Raw genomic sequence first — 18,651 nt, 5'->3', positions numbered from 1 at the left:
ATTCATAAAAATGAAAAAGTGTTTTTTTTTTCACTTTTTCATTTTTACGAATCAATTTGTGAAGCACCTGGGGGTTCCAAGTGCTCACTATGCATCTAGAAAGGTGCCTTGGGGGGTCTAGTTTCCAAAATGGGGTCACTTGTGGGGGAGCTCCAAAGTTTGGGCACAGAGGGGCTCTCCAAACGCAATGTGGTGTCCGCTAACAATTTGAGCCGATTTTCCATTCAATTTGTTAGCGGATACCATGTTGCATTTAGAGAGTCCCTGTGTGCCCAAACATTGGAGCTCCCCCACAAGTGACCCCATTTTGGAAACTAGACCCCCCAAGGCACCTATCTAGATGCATAGTGAGCACTTGGAACCCCTAGGTGCTTCACAAATTGATTCGTAAAAATGAAAAAGTGTTTTTTTTTTTCACTTTTTCATTTTTACGAATCAATTTGTGAAGCACCTGGGGGTTCCAAGTGCTCACTATGCATCTATAAAGGTGCCTTTGGGGGTCTATTTTCCAAAATGGGGTCACTTGTGGCGGAGCTCCAAAGTTTGGGCACACAGGGGCTCTCCAAACACAACATGGCGTCCGCTAATTATTCAAGCAAATTTTACAATCAAAAAGTCAAATGGCGCTCCTTCCCTTCCGAGCCCTGCCGTGTGCCCAAACAGTGTTTTTTCCCCAAATATTGGGTATCTGCGTGCCCAGGGGAAATTGCACAACAAATTTTGGGGTCCATTTTTTCTTGTTACCCCTGTGAAAATAAAAAAAGTTGGGTCTAAAGTAACATTTTTGTGAAAAAAGTTAAATGTTCATTTTTTTCTTCCACATTCAAAAAATTCCTGTGAAGCACCTGAAGGGTTAATAAAGTTCTTGAATGTGGTTTTGAGCACCTTGAGGGGTGCAGTTTTTAGAATGGTGTCACTTTTGGGTATTTTCTGTCAAAAAGACCTCTCCAAGTGACTTCAAATGTGATGTGGTCCCTAAAAAAATGGTTTTGTAAATTTTGTTGGAAAAATGAGAAATCGCTGGTCAACTTTTAACCCTTATAGCTCCCTAACAAAAAAAAATTTGGGTTCCAAAATTGTGCTGATGTAAAGTAGACATGTGGGAAATGTTATTTATTAACTCTTTTGTGTGACATATGGCTCTGATTTCAGGGCTTAAAAATTCAAATTTTGAAAATTGCAAAATTTTCAAAATTTTCGCCAAATTTCCGTTTTTTTCACAAATAAACGCAAGTGATATCGAAGAAATTTTTCCACAGTCATGAAGTACAATATGTCACGAAAAAACAATCTCAGAATCAAGGGGATCCGTTGAAGCGTTCCAGAGTAATTACCTCATAAAGTGACAGTGGTCAGAATTGTAAAAATTGGCCCGGTCATTAACGTGCAAACCACCCGCGGGGCTTAAGGGGTTAATACGAATGCACATCACCATTTTCAGATTTATATTTTACATTTTTAGAAAACCATGAAGAGACAATTTGCATATTTCCCAGAGGAGCATTGCGGCTTAAAAGTCTCCTCACCTTGACATGCTTAATATGTCACTCTCCACAAGGAGAAACGTTACTCCTTGGATCCCAGTCAGACACATCTCACCCAGTCAAACCAGATGTCACACTTTGCACTGATTAGGGGCAGTACCCCGAAACACAGTGTCTGCGAAATTGAGATTCTGGTTTCCCTTTTTATCCTAAGTCATGTGACAAGTCTCGTTAGAGAGTCGATATTGAATTTTAGAATTGCTACTTCCTATAGGTGGCACTAGAGTTCGAGTCCTCTTCCTGTCTGAATAGACAATTTGTATAGAAAACCATGTATCATTTATTTTAAACTTTGCATATACTTTATATTTTGTGCTGGTATATCACATAAAAGCCCAATAAAAAACATTTAAGATGTTACTTATAGAGCTTGTACTGGATTAGAAATAAATTCAAGTGAGCTGCAATACAAGATATAAATTCTAGGCTGGTGTGGCGCTGTTTCTGTTTGGAAAAAAAATATATATATATTTTAGGCAAATGGATGTATTTTAGGCTAAAATAATTTTTAATTTGTTTTTTTTTAATATTTTCTAGTGTTTTTCTTCTATAGCCTCTGTATAGGCTATATAGCAAAAAACTTGGTGAAAGATTACCTTTAATAGGAATGTGTGGTCAAGTTAGAATATTCCTAGCATTGAATGTTGTCACCTAGCCACATTGTAGGGGATAACTTACTGATTGGGAGGGGTCCGATTGCTGGAGCAAATACAGATCCTGAGAAATGTCTTCCAAAATTATTCAGATTTAAACCCTCCATAATCCTCTACATGCTCTGCCTAATATTAATCTGATATTTTCTATTGGTAGTACCTGTATCTGCAGTCATCCTGACAAGTAACACATCCAACCTGTTACTGTGGCCGGGAAGAGATTCGGTGTCTTTAAGGTGTTCATCTAATGGTACAGATGTCACTTACTCCTGGAGTCTGGATGGAGCAGCATTACCGCAGGACCCCCAATACCAGATCACCCTAAATAACTCCATACTCATAATAAGCCCGATCTCTGCTAAGGATAATGGATATTTCATGTGTATGGCTAGAAACTGGATAAACAGTGAAAACAGCAGCAAACTGTACCTCAACCTGGCCTGTGAGTATTGAAAATAATAACAATACATAAAAAATAGTATAACTAATAATAATATTAATACTGATACTAATAAGGGGTTTAATTGTCCCTTAAATCCCAGGCTTATATGTGAGAAGCCCTAAAATATACAGGACTTATTTTAAATTGTTCTTTGCTGATTAATTTATAAATATCTTGATCCCATCTGCCTGTAACCATTAGAGATGAGGTACTGATTCGGTTCTGATTGACGAATTTCCCGATGGTAGCCGAATAGTTCGTTGAACATTTCCGAACCCCATTCAATGGGGTCAAAACCAAACACATAGACAATACTTTCAAAGGGGCCCAAAAGCTGCCAAAACAGCTCGAATTAGGGGCAGATACCAGGAAAGGTGCCATCAATTGACCCACAGTACAAATTTTATAATAGCACAGCAGCGGTCAGCCATGAGCCATGCATGAGGTATCGGGGTCTGGGCCAGCATTTACAGCTTTGAATTTAAGTTCAAATTAAGATGAGGTGGGTGAGGGACCGGTGTTGGTCTGCTGTGCTGGGAACTCTGATACCTCATGGAACAGCTCAAGCTGATTTTCTGCTCAGCCACCCTCAGGTAGCACAAATATCAGTTGTGTAGACTACTATTGATAGAAAAATGTAAGGAAAGTAACACAGGTAGTTTACTGAAAGTAAGTCGAAGCCTGCCGGTCTGGGAGCCCTACTGCTACAGGCAACAAACATGAAGGAGACCCAACGAGGAGTCTCCACATTTCCAAAAATTATTGCCATACACCACTAAAGTGGCATCAATTTCACCAGAGTAGAAATAGCATAATGGGGACCGACACCCCTTCCACTACATGAAAACCACCAGATGGAGACCCAAACAGAAGTCTCCACATTTCAAAAAATTATTGATAACATCAGCAGCAGTAGCAACAGCAGGCACAAAAGCATGACAACAATATCACAGATTGCAATAACATGAGATCAATGCAGCACACTAAAAACTACACCATCGTCTAGTCTGCAAAGTCCGCAATTGGGATGCAAAAGTCCTTGGAGATCCAAGACTTGTTCATCTCTTGATGAAAGTTAGGCGGTCTACACTTTCAGGGGACAGCCGGCTGCGCTTATCCATCAGGACACCATCAGCAACGCTGAAGACACGTTCTGATAGAATGCTGGCTGCTGGGCATGACAAAACCTCCACGACAGGTGAGCTCAGGCCACTCTTCCATTTTTGAAGACCACAATGCAAAAGGGTCCAAACCCTCCCTGATGGCATTGATATTGAGCTCGAGATACTCCTGCACCATCCTCTTCTGTTGTTCACTACGTGTCAGACTTGTACTCTGTACTGCAGGTGCACAGGCTGGTCTAAAAATGTGTGAAACGACTCACAGAAATTGTTTCTGCCACTTACACCGCTGCTGCTAATGTTTTTGAATTGACGAATTGACTTTCCTGGGGTTGTTAGTCTAAAGCTGCGATGCACACTGTGTGCCTCACTGCTGTCTTGGCATAAACCACTCTTAACGTTGTCTACAAGGGTGTTTCAATACTCCAGCATGCGCGAGTCCCTTTCCAGGGCAGGAAGCAACTGGCAAAATTTACTCTTGTTCCGTGGGTCTAGCAGATTGGCAACCCAGTAGTCATCACCAGGGGTGGATTAAGAGTAGCAAGGGCCCCGGGCAGTTTAGAAGGCGCGGGCCTCCCACCCCACACACACACACCTGATGTATCACGTGACATGTCACATGCTCCCCTGTGATAGATCATGTGATAGTTCACGTGAAATTAATTTGGCACAATATTAATTATAATAATTTTTTTTAGGCTGTGTGCCCACTATGCGTTTTTTAAGCACAATTCCGCTGCGGAAACGCTTAAAAAACGCTTGGTAGAAGGTCCGCTATGTTCCCCAATGATAATCCGCATGTGCTGTGCACATGCTGCGGAAATTTCCGCTGCGGATTATCATTGCGGAAAAATCCGCAGCACTAACAATTATTTTGCGGAAGCGTGGCGCTTTCGCCGCCATTGACTTGCATTGGAACACATGGAATCCGCATCACTGCATCTGTACATGCAGAATCCATGCGTTTCAATATGCGGATGGTACCCGGGTTTGGAGAAGAGGAGACTCTCCTCCGGACCCGGGTACCATAGAACCTGTAAAAAAAAGAATAAAATAAAAAATAAATATTATACTTACCTTCTGATGGCCACCGGTGTCTTTATCCGATGTGTCCTGGCTTGCCGGCAGCTCGCGATGGTCTGAAAAGGACCTGCCGTGACGTCATTTAGTCATGCGACGGGTCACGCAAGCGCTGACGTCGGCAGGCCATCAGAAGGTAAGTATATATTTATTTTTTACCATTCTTTTAGGGTCACACTATATAAATCCATGCCAGTTGCATGGATTTACAGTACAGACCAAAAGTTTGGACACACCTTCTCATTTAAAGATTTTTCTGCATTTTCATGACTTTGAAAATTGTACATTCACACTGAAGGCATCAAAACTATGAATTAACACATGTGGAATTATATACTTAACAAAAAGTATGAAACAGCTGAAAATATGTCTTATATTCTTGGTTCTTCAAAGTAGCCACCTTTTGCTTTGATGATTGCTTTGCACACTCTTGGCATTCTCTTGATGAGCTTCAAGAGGTAGTCACCGGAAATGGTCTTCCAACAATCTTGAAGGAGTTCCCAGAGATGCTTAGCACTTGTTGGCCCTTTTGCCTTCACTCTGCGGTCCAGCTCACCCCAAACTATCTCGATTGGGTTCAGGTCTGGTGACTGTGGAAGCCAGGTCATCTGGTGTAGAACCCCATCACTCTCCTTCTTGGTCAAATAGCCCTTACACAGCCTGGAAGTGTGTTTGGGGTCATTGTCCTGTTGAAAAATAAATGATGGTCCAACTAAACGCAAACTGGATGGAATAGCATGCCGCTGCAAGATGCTGTGGTAGCCATGCTGGTTCAGTATGCCTTCAATTTTGAATAAATCCTCAACAGTGTCACCAGAAAAGCACCCCCACACCATCACACCTCCTCCCCCATGCTTCACGGTGGGAACCAGGCATGTAGAGTCCATCCGTTCACCTTTTCTGCGTCCACAAAGACACGGTGGTTGGAACCAAAGATCTCAAATTTGGACTCATCAGACCAAAGCACAGATTTCCACTGGTCTAATGTCCATTCCTTGTGTTCTTTAGCCCAAACAAGTCTCTTCTGCTTGTTGCCTGTCCTTAGCAGTGGTTTCCTAGCAGCTATTTTACCATGAAGACCTGCTGCACAAAGTCTCCTCTTAACAGTTGTTGAAGAGATGTGTCTGCTGCTAGAACTCTGTGTGGCATTGACCTGGTCTCTAATCTGAGCTGCTGTTAACCTGCGATTTCTGAGGCTGGTGACTCGGATAAACTTATCCTCAGAAGCAGAGGTGACTCTTGGTCTTCCTTTCCTGGGGCGCTCCTCATGTGAGCCAGTTTCTTTGTAGCGCTTGATGGTTTTTGCAACTGCACTTGGGGACACTTTCAAAGTTTGCCCAATTTTTTGGACTGACTGACCTTCATTTCTTAAAGAAATGATGGCCACTCGTTTTTCTTTACTTAGCTGCTTTTTTCTTTCCATAATACAAATTCTAACAGTCTATTCAGTAGGACTATCAGCTGTATAACCACCTGACTTCTGCACAACCCAACTGATGGTCCCAACCCCATTTATAAGGCAAGAAATCCCACTTATTAAACCTGACAGGGCACACCTGTGAAGTGAAAACCATTTCTGGTGAATACCTCTTGAAGCTCATCAAGAGAATGCCAAGAGTGTGCAAAGCAGTCATCAAAGCAAAAGGTGGCTACTTTGAAGAACCAAGAATATAAGACATATTTTCAGTTGTTTCACACTTTTTTGTTAAGTATATAATTCCACATGTGTTAATTCATAGTTTTGATGCCTTCAGTGTGAATGTACAATTTTCATAGTCATGAAAATACAGAAAATTCTTTAAATGAGACGGTGTGTCCAAACTTTTGGTCTGTACGGTATATAGTGTGACCAAGTTGTCAAGCACTTTCCAAGTGATGCTAAAATCACTTGGAAAGCGCTTGTCAACCCGCATGCGGAAATGCATGTGAAGAACGCTTCACATCCACATGTCCCTGGCAGGAAAAACGCATGTACAATCCGCATGCGTTTTTTCTGCCAGGGAGATGCAGAAACGCTCAAAAAAAATCCGGAGCATTTCTGCATCATGGGCACATAGCCTTACATTAATTGTATAACTCAATATTGAGCACACGTAGCCATCTATACACAGCAGGAGGCCGCACGGAGCCATCTATACACGGCAGGAGGCCGCACGGAGCCATCTATACAAAGCGGGAGGCCGCACGGAGCCATCTATACAAAGCGGGAGGCCGCACGGAGCCATCTTTACACAGCGGGAGGCCGCACGTAGCCATCTATACACAGCGGGAGGCAGCACGTAGCCATCTATACACAGCGGGAGGCCGCAGGTAGCCATCTATACACAGCGGGAGGCCGCACGGCGCCATCTATACACAGCGGGAGGCCGCACGTAGCCATCTGTACACAGCGGGAGGCCGCACAGAGCAATCTATACACAGTGGGAGGACGCACGGAGCCATCTATACACAGCGGGAGGACGCACGGAACCATCTATACACAGCGGGAGGCCGCACTGTGCCATCTAGACACAGCGGGAGGCCGCACTGTGCCATCTATACACAGCAGGGAGCCCGCACGGATCCATCTATACAAAGCGGGAGGCCGCATGGAGCCATCTATACACAGTGGGAGGACGAACGGAGCCATCTATACACAGCGGGAGGCCGCACGGAGCCATCTATACACAGAGGGAGGCCGCACGGAGCCATCTAGACACAGCGGCAGGCCGCACTGTGCCATCTATACACAGCAGGGAGCCGCACGGTGCCATCTATACACAGCGGGAGGCCGCACATAGCCATCTGTACACAGCGGGAGGCCGCACGGAGCAATCTATACACAGTGGGAGGACGCACGGAGCCATCTATACACAGCGGGAGGCCGCACGTAGCCATCTAGACACAGCGGGAGGCCGCACTGTGCCATCTATACACAGCAGGGAGCCCACACGGAGCCATCTATACACAGCGGGAGGCCGCACGGAGCCATCTATACACAGTGGGAGGACGCACGGAGCCATCTATACACAGCGGGAGGCCGCACGGAGCCATCTATACACAGTGGGAGGCCGCACGGAGCCATCTAGACACAGCGGGAGGCCGCACTGTGCCATCTATACACAGCAGGGAGCCGCACGGTGCCATCTATACACAGCGGGAGGCCGCACGGCCCCCCTCCAGAGACAGCAGGAGGCCGCACGGCGCCATCTATACTCAGCAGGAGGCTGCACGCAGTCACACACACAAACATATACAGATATATACATACACGCATAAACACATTTGAAACACAAAAATACATATAAACAGACATCACACAATGATATCTGCCTGCACACACATACATACATACACACACACACACACTTACTCTCACACATACACACTCTCACACACACACACTCACCATCCCCCGGCTCGGCTCCAGTCCTCCTGACTCCTGCTCCTCTCCGGTGGTAAGTAGTGTTGAGCCACCCCCGTAGTGTTCGAGTTCGGTTCGGTTCGTCGAACACCCGTGTGTTCGCCGAACTGTTCGTCGAACTGTTTGTCGAACACCTTCGAACACTGTTAAAACCAATGGCAGGCAAACAAAAACACATAGAAACACATAGAAAACACCTTCAAAGGTGTCCAAAAGCTGACAAACTGCTCAGAAGACACAACTAACACATGGAAAAGTGACAAGTACATATAGTCATGCGAAAAGAAAAGAGGTGGAGGAGTAAAAGGAGGGGGAGACACAGATATAGGCATGTGACGCACCCCTGGGCCTGTGTCGCGCAGCGTTGCGCACGCGGGAGCTTACCCGGAGCCGGATCTGTTGAGGGTAGTAGTCTCGTGGCGGTGACCCGGTCCGTGCCCAGGGAGTCAGACTAAGTGGCGCTGTATTAGCGGTAGATGTTGGACGACTACGCCACCCGTTGAATGCAGCTATGGAGCTGCCGCTGCAGGGCAGACCGCTGAGGCCGGTGGTAGGATTGTGCAGCGGATAGTATAACCCCCAACGGGAGGGGTATGGCCTCAGGGCAGCCGACGTGGACGATGGGGGTAGCAGGAACCACTCGGAGACGGTACGGTGTAGTTCAGGGTCTTTACTGGTGACAAAGATAGACCCTCCCGGAGTACTGGCTAGCGATTGGGGCCTGGTCAGTCCTTGAGCAGATGGGATCTCCCCTGGCCAGGCGGAGTTGTAGGCCTCCCAAACTAACTGTACTCTTCTGGCTACCTTGCTAGAGGCGGGTAAAAGTAGCCCACGTCCCTGAGTGTGCCGTGTGGTGCTCACCCGTATGGCCGGTGACTCGGGGCCTTCTAGTAGCTTCCGCTCCACGACGGCGGTGCTGGTCCCATGCGTGTGACCGTGCCTTCGGGTTTCTTGGCCAGAGGACCTGGAATCCCCTGCCTGACGGATTCTGCTGCTGGGTAGGAGTTAGTCCCCACAGCCTCGGACTCCGGGTCCGGTAAGAAATCTTCTCAGTCAGGGCGAGCTCTGCAGCTGCCAGCCCCTGACTCCTTGTAACACTGCTCCCACAGAGCTCCTGATGTTCTGTTCCTATATTTGCTTCTTTTCTCTGTCTCTACTTCTTCTCTACTCACTAACCCTGCCTCGGCCCCAGGTTTATATAGGGGAAGTCCTTCCCCTCCCAGGACTGGGCAGGAGGTGTGGCATGCATAGGATTCCTGACCAAGAGACCTCCCACCTGCTCTCAGACATAACATTGCTGTTACTGTGGAAACCAGACCCCTGGGGTGCCACATTCCCCCCTAGTGAAATTTAGTACTCCGGGACTAAACATATTTTAGAAAAACATAACAAGATATAACAATAACAATACAATAAAGAAACACATAAAGGTGGTCACGGCATGTCCGTAACCGGGTGCAGTCTTTGAAGAAAGCAAGGTGTCCATTTCACCAAAACAGGGAGACGTAACCAGGTAGGGGTCTGTCCTGCCCCGAGTCCTTAACAGTCTTTAGTCCGTCCTGGGTTACGCTCCAACTATGTACACAGGATTCCCGGTAAATCCACCAAAGACTCCTATAAACAACTAGAAACACATAATTATACACAAGCAACAAGAAAAACAGGTAACCACAAATAAAACAATTTATACACTTCAAATCCTCCAACGTGCGGGTAACTGGCCTCTAGTGGCCCTAGTGGACCTACGGAGCTGACTGTCTGGCCCTGAACTACAGGGTGTAGGAGCTGTTAAGGGTAAACTGGGCAGCGGTCTACGGGCCCTTTGGCTCTCTAGGGATATGGCAGGCTCACTGCAAGCAGAGGGTTGATCCTCCTGGTCTGCTGGTGTGGGGTCTTCTGCCTCCTGGACCGGCTGTTCTTCCAGCTCTACCTGTTGCTCCGTAGGTGCTTGGGATGCTGGTTGGAGGAAGGTGAGTACGGGTACCACAACTGCACCATTGACTTGAGTCTAAGACCGAGGGAAGTCTCCGAGCACAGTACTAACCATATCTTCCCTTTCCTCTACGGGTCGATGGTCTTCTTGTTCCTCTTCAGGGTTCCGTAGCTGTTCAGGACACTTCTTCAGGTGATCCCGGGATACAATGGCTGTGGTCTCCCCTCCGTCTTTACTGATGGTACAGACCTTCGGGTTCTCGTGGCTTGAGGGCAGTACGGTGTACGGGTCTCTTCTCCCACTGGTCGTCCAACTTGTGGAGCCGTCTTTTCCTCTTCAAGACCTGCTCTCCGGGCACCAGGGGAACAGCGGGAGCATACTGGTTGTAAATTTTCTCTTGTCTCTCCCTAGCCTGACAGAGACTTCGCTCCACGCTCTCCTGTACTTTCCGGTACTGCTGCTGCCTCTCTGTGTCCCAGTCTGCTTCTGGTGAAGTGTCCTCGGGTGTCAGGACTCCCATTTCCAGGTCAACAGGTAACTTACCAGGTCTCGCCCTCATTAGGTAAGCCGGGGTACAGTTGGTGGAACCTACCGGGATGTGGTTGTATAGGTCCACCAGATCGGGCAGCTTCTCAGGCCACAGACTGCGTTCTTCCAGGGGCAACGTTTTCAGAAGATCCATTACCACCTGGTTCATTTTCTCACAAAGTCCATTAGTTTGCGGATGATAGGGTGTCGTCCTTATCTTCCGGCAGCCATACAGATTGCAGAATTCCTGGAAGACCTCCGCTTCAAAGGCAGGTCCCTGGTCCGTCAGCACTTGGTCCGGGTACCCGTGTGGACGGCAGAAGTGCTGCTGGAAGGCTCTAGCTGCTGTTTGAGCCGTTAAGTCCTTGACGGGGACGACAACCAAGAACCGGGAGTAATGATCCACGATGGTTAACGCGTAGACGTAACCACTTCTGCTTGGGGTCAGTTTTACATGATCCAAGGCTACCAGTTCCAACGGCTGCCGGGTGACGATGGACTGCAGGGGAGTCTTCTGGCTGGCACGGTCCTTCCTCCTCAGGTTGCACGGGCCACAGTCTCTGCACCACCTCTCGATGGTTCCCCTCATGCCTACCCAATGGAACCGCCCGCGCAGCAGGAACTCCAGCTTCTTCCATCCGAAATGCCCAGCTCCATCGTGGTATGCCTCCATCACCATGGCTGCGTCTCGTCGTGGCACCACTACTTGCCAGATTAGTTCATGCGTCCGGGAGTTAACCATCCTTGTAAAGGAACAGTCTACTCTTTTCTGCCCACAGTTGCTTGGCTTCCTCCGGAGCGTCTGGGTCAAGGCGAGCCTCTGGCCGAGTCAGCATCTCCTTCACCAGCCGGACGGCAGGGTCACTGTCTTGCGTTTCCGCCCAGTTGTAGTGAGGTAAGGGGTTAAGCGTAGCGCCTTGCTTACTCCTTACCCGATGGGAATACTGGATAGTCCCATGATGGTGAAACGCGGGGAGTTCGACTTCTTCCAGTCCCTCTGGATCTTCTCCTACGTCCGGTAGGTTTGGCATCCTGGACAGGGCGTCCGCGTTGGTATTGGAGCGTCCTGCCCGGTATTTGATGGTGAACTCGTAGTTGGACAGGCGGGCCATCCATCTCTGCTCTAGGGCACCGAGTCTTGCCGTGTCCAGGTGTGTCAACGGGTTGTTATCCGTGTACACGACGAACCGGGAAGAAGCGAGGTAGTGCTTAAAGCTTAAATGAGCTGTAATTCTCAGGGTTTCTTTCGGTGGGTCGCAGTTTTCGGCTGGCGTAAGCGATTACTCGCTCTTTCCCCTGCTGGATCTGGGACAGCACGGCTCCTAGCCCGATGTTACTTGCGTCGGTGTAGAGGATAAAGGGCTGGCTGTAATCCGGGTACGCCAGGATTTCATTCCCCGTGAGGGCCATCTTCAGCTGGCGGAAGGACTCTTCTTCCAACTTCTCCCATCTGAAGGGTGGCTTCTGGTTCTTGGCCTTCCGGGACTGGCCTATCAGGAGGTCCTGCATAGGAGCTGCCTTTTTGGTGAAACCGGGGATGAACCTGCGGTAGTAGCCTACCAACCCGAGGAACTGCCGCACTTCCTTTACACTGGAGGGACTTGGCCATTCCTTAATTGTGGTGATCTTATCAGGGTCGGGAGCCACTCCGTCAGCGCTCACCACGTGTCCCAGGTACTGCACGTTTGGCTTCAGGAGGTGACACTTGGACGGTTTCACCTTTAGGCCGTAGCTTGCCAGAGCTTCGAACACTTCCGCCAGATGTTTCAGGTGGTCCTCATAAGTCTTAGAATATACGATGACATCGTCCAGGTACAACAGGACCGTCTCGAAGTTTCTGTGGCCCAGACAGCACTCCATTAATCGTTGGAAGGTTCCTGGTGCGTTGCAGAGTCCGAACGGCATGCAGGTAAACTCGCTAAGTCCCATCGGGGTGGTGAATGCGGTCTTCTCCCGGTCCGCCTCTGCTACAGGAACCTGCCAGTACCCACTAGTGAGATCCAAGGTAGAGAAGAAGTTAGCAGATCTTAAAGCAGCCAAAGACTCCTCTATCCTTGGTAAGGGGTACGCATCCTTGTGTGTGATACGGTTGATTTTCCGGTAATCTACACACATCCTCATGGTGTTGTCTTTCTTTTTGACTAAGACTAGTGGATCTGCCCAGGGGCTACAGCTATCCCTGATCACCCCAGCCTCCTTCATGTCTCTAAGCATCCCCTTGGCGTGTTGGTAGTGTGCAGGGGGTACGGGTCGATACCTCTCTTTTATGGGAGGATGGTCTCCCGTGGGGATGTGGTGTTCTACCCCCTTGACTCGCCCGAAGTCTAACGGGTGTTTACTAAACACTCTCTCGTACTCTTGAACCACCCGATAGACTCCCTGTTTCTGGTGTGAGGGAGTGGAGTCAGTACCCAAATGTAGTTGCTGACACCAGTCCTCCATTGTTTTCTTAGAGCCGTTACCTTCCTCCGGGTGAGATGGAGGCAAGGGTTCCACAGATTGTATAGCATTTTGGTTAATGGTATATAATTTGGCTAGCGTGGCATACCGGGGCAGGTACACTTCCCTCTTCCCGATATTGATTATGCGAACGGGCACCCTCCCATGGCGTACATTAACCACCCCCCGTGCTGTCAAGATGGTGGGCCTACTGTCTGAGTAAACAGGTTCTACCATTGCCTGGTAATCTCTACCTCTCAGACCAATAGCTGCCCGGCACCAAATCATCATTTCACTTTTTGGGGGCATGGCAATAGGGAAAGGGTCACACATTCTCACGCTACCAATCTCACCGCCGGAGAGTTCCACCTGTTGCCGTCGCATCAGTGCCCGGATCTCTTTTTGGAGCACTCGCTGCTCGCCGGAGCTGGCGTTCTTGGCAACCTGCTGTAAAAGGAAAATCACCTCTGCAAGACAATTTTCAATTACATTAGTTCCTAGAGTTATCTTTGGGTGACTCTCGTGTTTGTCAATGTCTACAATGATCAGTCCCTGTGCTGCCAGTTCAACTCTACCAATTTTAATGGTCACCTCTTTAAATCCGATCTGTGGCACGGGCTGACCATTGCTGGCGATGATACTCAAGTCGTCGTCAGGGTAGCGGGTAATATCCGAGTCATTCCAGTACTGCTTGAAGAGCACGTACAGGATGGTGGTGACCTGTGACCCGGTGTCCAGTAGGGCACTCATAGGAATGCCATCCAGTACCACAGGCAAGACTGGACGTCCTCCCACATATTTGTCGCGCCAGTTCGATGGGCCTGATGATCTTTTTCCTAGGGGTTGGCCCTCTACCCTAGGTTGTGCCAGTTTAAAGGACAGTACCTTGCCATATGTCCGGGTTGATTACAGCGGCGGCAGATGGGTCGTCCGTCCTCGTTGTATCGGTCGCTGGGTCTTCCTCTGGCCGGTGGGGTCCTCCTTGGTCGACGCCACGGGATGTCCTCCGGTCCGGATGCCAGCTGGATCTTCCCTGGAGTAGAAACCTGTAAAGACTGCACAGTTCGGGTTAGCGCAGCAACGCTTTTAGCTAACTCTTGGACCTGATGGTGCAGGTCTGGAGCCGGGTCATTGCTCAAAGCCTGCGCATCAGCTCCCACAGGCCCTGCCGACAAGGGCGCCGCCTCCTGGTGGTAAGTGGTAGTGGGGCGTCTGTGGGTCACAACGCCACCTGGTGCCGGTTCTCGGAGCACCCGGATGGCTCTGTCCTTGAACTGTGCAAATCCCAGATGAGGGTCCTGTAAGGCCATTGCCCGCAACTGGGTTCGGTGGGGATTGCAATATAAACCCTCTATAAATTGTTCAGTCAACAGCCTGTCCTCGTCTCCCACGCCGTCAGGGTCGGTCTGCTTAATGGCTCTCAGGGCTTCTTGTAGGTTTAATGCATAGTCCCTTATACTCTCATGTGCCCGCTGTTTGCACCCGTAGAATCTGAGCTTGATCTTGGCTGAGGTGCGGGTATCAAAGGTGTCCCTCAGCCGGGCCAGTATCCCTGCGACAGTCCTCCCCCCAGGTGGCCAGGACTTTACCTCCCTTTGGGCTGCCCCGGTTAATTGGGCCACCAGGATGCTCACTTTTTGCTCTTCTGTAAGGGGGTACACCTGGAAGAGGCTATCCAGCTTTTCTCTAAAGTCATGCAGGGTATGCGATTCCCCTGAGTACTGGGGTAGCCAGGCTGCCCCCGGGATATAGGGCATGGTGAAAGGCATGACCGCAACAGCGGTGGCGCTGGCGGGGGTTGAAGCGGTGAAGCTCTCCTCCGTATCCGACATCCTTCTCCCCCCTAGTGGACCGTGGCCTACCTTGCGATGATCCTCTTCCGTAGGCCGCGGCTCCGCAGTGGATCGTCAGGGTTGAGGACCTTCCGTCGCGCTCCTGTGACGTCGGCGTCTGCTGGGCTCCTTCCAGGACCTTACGCAACGTCCGGACGTGAGGCGGGACTTCAGTTCTCGCGCGCTTTCGGAGTCCACGCCCCTCTTCTTCCCGCGCGGCGTCCTCAAGATGGCGTCCAATGACGGGAAACCTCCACGGATGGCGGGAAGAAGGCCGAAGATGGCGCCGGATGGCGGGAAAACTTCGCGGATGGCGGGAAGAATGTAGAAGATGGCGCCGGATGGCGGGAATCTTCACCACTGGTAAGTTTGAACAGTCTTTTTCAGGCACGCAGTACCCGGTGGTTGCGGGCACGAGATCCTGCCGACTATGCCAAAAGTTGACGCACCCCTGGGCCTGTGTCGCGCAGCGTTGCGCACGCGGGAGCTTACCCAGAGCCGGATCTGTTGAGGGTAGTAGTCTCGTGGCGGTGACCCGGTCCGTGCCCAGGGAGTCAGACTAAGTGGCGCTGTATTAGCGGTAGATGTTGGATGACTACGCCACCCGTTGAATGCAGCTATGGAGCTGCCGCTGCAGGGCAGACCGCTGAGGCCGGTGGTAGGATTGTGCAGCGTGATAGTATAACCCCCAACGGGAGGGGTATGGCCTCAGGGCAGCCGACGTGGACGATGGGGGTAGCAGGAACCACTCGGAGACGGTACGGTGTAGTTCAGGGTCTTTACTGGTGACAAAGATAGACCCTCCCAGAGTACTGGCTAGCGATTGGGGCCTGGTCAGTCCTTGAGCAGATGGGATCTCCCCTGGCCAGGCGGAGTTGTAGGCCTCCCAAACTAACTGTACTCTTCTGGCTACCTTGCTAGAGGCGGGTAAAAGTAGCCCACGTCCCTGAGTGTGCCGTGTGGTGCTCACCCGTATGGCCGGTGACTCGGGGCCTTCTAGTAGCTTCCGCTCCACGACGGCGGTGCTGGTCCCATGCGTGTGACCGTGCCTTCGGGTTTCTTGGCCAGAGGACCTGGAATCCCCTGCCTGACGGATTCTGCTGCTGGGTAGGAGTTAGTCCCCACAGCCTCGGACTCCGGGTCCGGTAAGAAATCTTCTCAGTCAGGGCGAGCTCTGCAGCTGCCAGCCCCTGACTCCTTGTAACACTGCTCCCACAGAGCTCCTGATGTTCTGTTCCTATATTTGCTTCTTTTCTCTGTCTCTACTTCTTCTCTACTCACTAACCCTGCCTCAGCCCCAGGTTTATATAGGGGAAGTCCTTCCCCTCCCAGGACTGGGCAGGAGGTGTGGCATGCATAGGATTCCTGACCAAGAGACCTCCCACCTGCTCTCAGACATAACATTGCTATTACTGTGGAAACCAGACCCCTGGGGTGCCACACATGTCATGCCCTTCTAAAATCCAAAAAGTGAGAAGCCGACACGTTCAGTCCGCTCCTGCCCGTGCCACCTCCGCGTCGCCGGGTTTGTGCCAGAGCCGCGGTGAACCCTGACGGCCAGCCCCCCTCTCCCAATACTGGTGCCTGTCCGCTGGTGGGTCGAGCGAGCCCCCCTGTGGTGGAGGCAGCTCTAAGCTTTTTAATTTAAATTGTCTCTCTAATTTGAATGAATACACTTTAAATCCATTTACAAGGATCTATTGGAGGGCAAGTCTCATGCCAGCAGCCGCGTAATTCCAGCTCCAGTAGCGTCCACTAAAGCTGCTGCAGTTAAAAAGCTTTTATAAGGATCGAGCTCGGCTGTCCACCGCAAGGCATCCTACTGCCAGTCCCAGCCCCTATGCCTTGGGGTGCCTCCTGATGCTCTTCACTGAGTATCCCGTGGTCCCGAAGCATTTCCTTTGAAAAAATGAAGTGTCCAAACTACAGGTGGTGTAGCTTGCTTAACAGCCGGGATAATCCGCTGACTAGCAGACACTGCTACTAGGCACAAAGTATTTCCTGGGCTAGATGCAGTTAAAAATTTGTAATTAGATACTCTCGTTGGATGCTGAGAAAGCATTCCATAGAGTCTCCTGGCACGCCATATATGATTCTCTTAAAAAGCTTGGGGTAGGGGTCTAGGGGACCCTTTTATAGCCAAAATCACGGCCCTGTATCGCAATACGTCACCTAGGCTGAAGATAAATGGAACTGTAGCACCCTGAGGGCTCGGTTGCTACAGAGGTATTGCACCTCACCCAGAGGTGTGATATCTCACTCTCAGGTAAGGATGTAGTGTGAATCAGGACCCGACACCTGCATGCATTACACCACATTGCCGTGGGGCAGGGCGACCAATATGCCCCTGAGATGGGCACGACAGTCCCTGTCCCTGGCTGGAGTGGGGGGAGGGAACACTGAGGAAGGGGAACCCTGTAGTGCAGGAGCAGGGAGGAAGCAGTTCCTGGGTGCATTGAGAAGGGAGTATAAAAGGTGGGCACCATCTTAGTTCAGTGCAGAGAAGTCTGAGCAGAAGTGGCAGGGAGCAGGGGCTCTGCATGAGCTCTGCTCCGGAGGTGGGCCTAGTAACAGAGGCCCAGGCCTGGAAGAGGGAGAAGGAAGGAAGAGGAGCGGAGAAGGCTCCAGGAATGAGGAACGAAGGGATCCCAGGGGTGCGGACGGGCGAGTCGCCACCGCACGCCCGAATCCACCTGCGTGGAGGGGTCAGGCCAAAGGGGGAGACCGGTCCCCGAAACTAGTGGAGGCAGGAAACAACCCTCAGCTAGAAACAGGAGGCTGTGACATTTTATGTGGCGCAGCCCCTCGCTACACCCGCCAGGAAGGCACCACATAGGGTCAGGGAAACTGGCGCCAAGTTTACCAAGAGGAGGCCCGAGGCAGCCGGACAGAAGGGTTGGTAAGAAAGGCCAGACAAAGGACACACAAAGGGGGTCCTGTGAAGCGCTCCAAAGTTATCTGGGAGTTGTCTGAGCCCCTCACCTGGTGAGCACAGTACGACGTGGGCAGCCGTTACCTGCAGACGTGGTCTGGATAATAAGAACTGTGAGTAAAGGCCCTGGACTGCATCACTGACTCCGTGTCGTTACTGCTGCTGCCCTGCACCATCACCCCCATCCTCCGCATACACTGCCCTGAGGCTATACTCCTCCCGTGGGGAGTTATGCTACGCTCTGCTGCACCCACAACACCAGCCTCAGCGGTCTGCCCTGGAGCGGCGGTTCACTCTGACCGCAATCCACGGGTGGCGTAGTCGGACATTTAAACATCAAAACCACATAAATAGTTCCGCCACTGGTTTGACCGCCCTGAGCCACGGAACCGGGTCGCCGCCACGGAGACTACAACCACCAGCATCCACCAAAAAGGGTCCGGCTCCGGGTGTCCCAAGGCCCAGGGGGCGCGTCAGAACATTTTCATCACCTTTCACAATCACCAATGGGACAAGGCAGGGATGTCCTCTGTCCCCTCTCTCATCCTAGTGACGGAGCACCTGCTCTCATCAATTCGCCATAACCCCAATATTAGGTGGATTGAGGTGGGAGGCACCGAGTACAAGTGCTCTCTATTTGCTGATGATGTCCTAGTATATATCACTCAATCACATATATCCATCCATGCTGTTATGGCTGAAATAGATCACTTTGTTACATGGTCAAATTTTAAAATCAATGCA

At 50.3% G+C, this 18,651-nt stretch overlaps 1 protein-coding gene across 6 annotated transcripts in view; it reads left to right on the top strand.

Annotated features, from left to right (window-relative positions):
* Positions 1-18,651, top strand: part of LOC141172076 (hemicentin-1-like) — a 121,271-nt gene that overhangs the window by 54,186 nt on the left and 48,434 nt on the right. For all 6 annotated transcript variants that reach the window (XM_073655911.1, XM_073655910.1, XM_073655907.1 and 3 more), the window contains one exon: positions 2,355-2,639. In XM_073655911.1, the coding sequence (XP_073512012.1) occupies positions 2,355-2,639 (285 nt within the window). The remainder of the gene's footprint in view (positions 1-2,354; positions 2,640-18,651) is intronic.

This window comes from Phyllobates terribilis, unplaced genomic scaffold (assembly GCF_046119375.1).
Source record: "Phyllobates terribilis strain yellow unplaced genomic scaffold, ASM4611937v1 Scaffold_12__6_contigs__length_324123572, whole genome shotgun sequence".
NCBI lineage: Eukaryota > Metazoa > Chordata > Amphibia > Anura > Dendrobatidae > Phyllobates > Phyllobates terribilis.
Note: the sequence above shows the minus strand (reverse complement) of the source record. Positions and strands in the feature narration are given on the sequence as shown.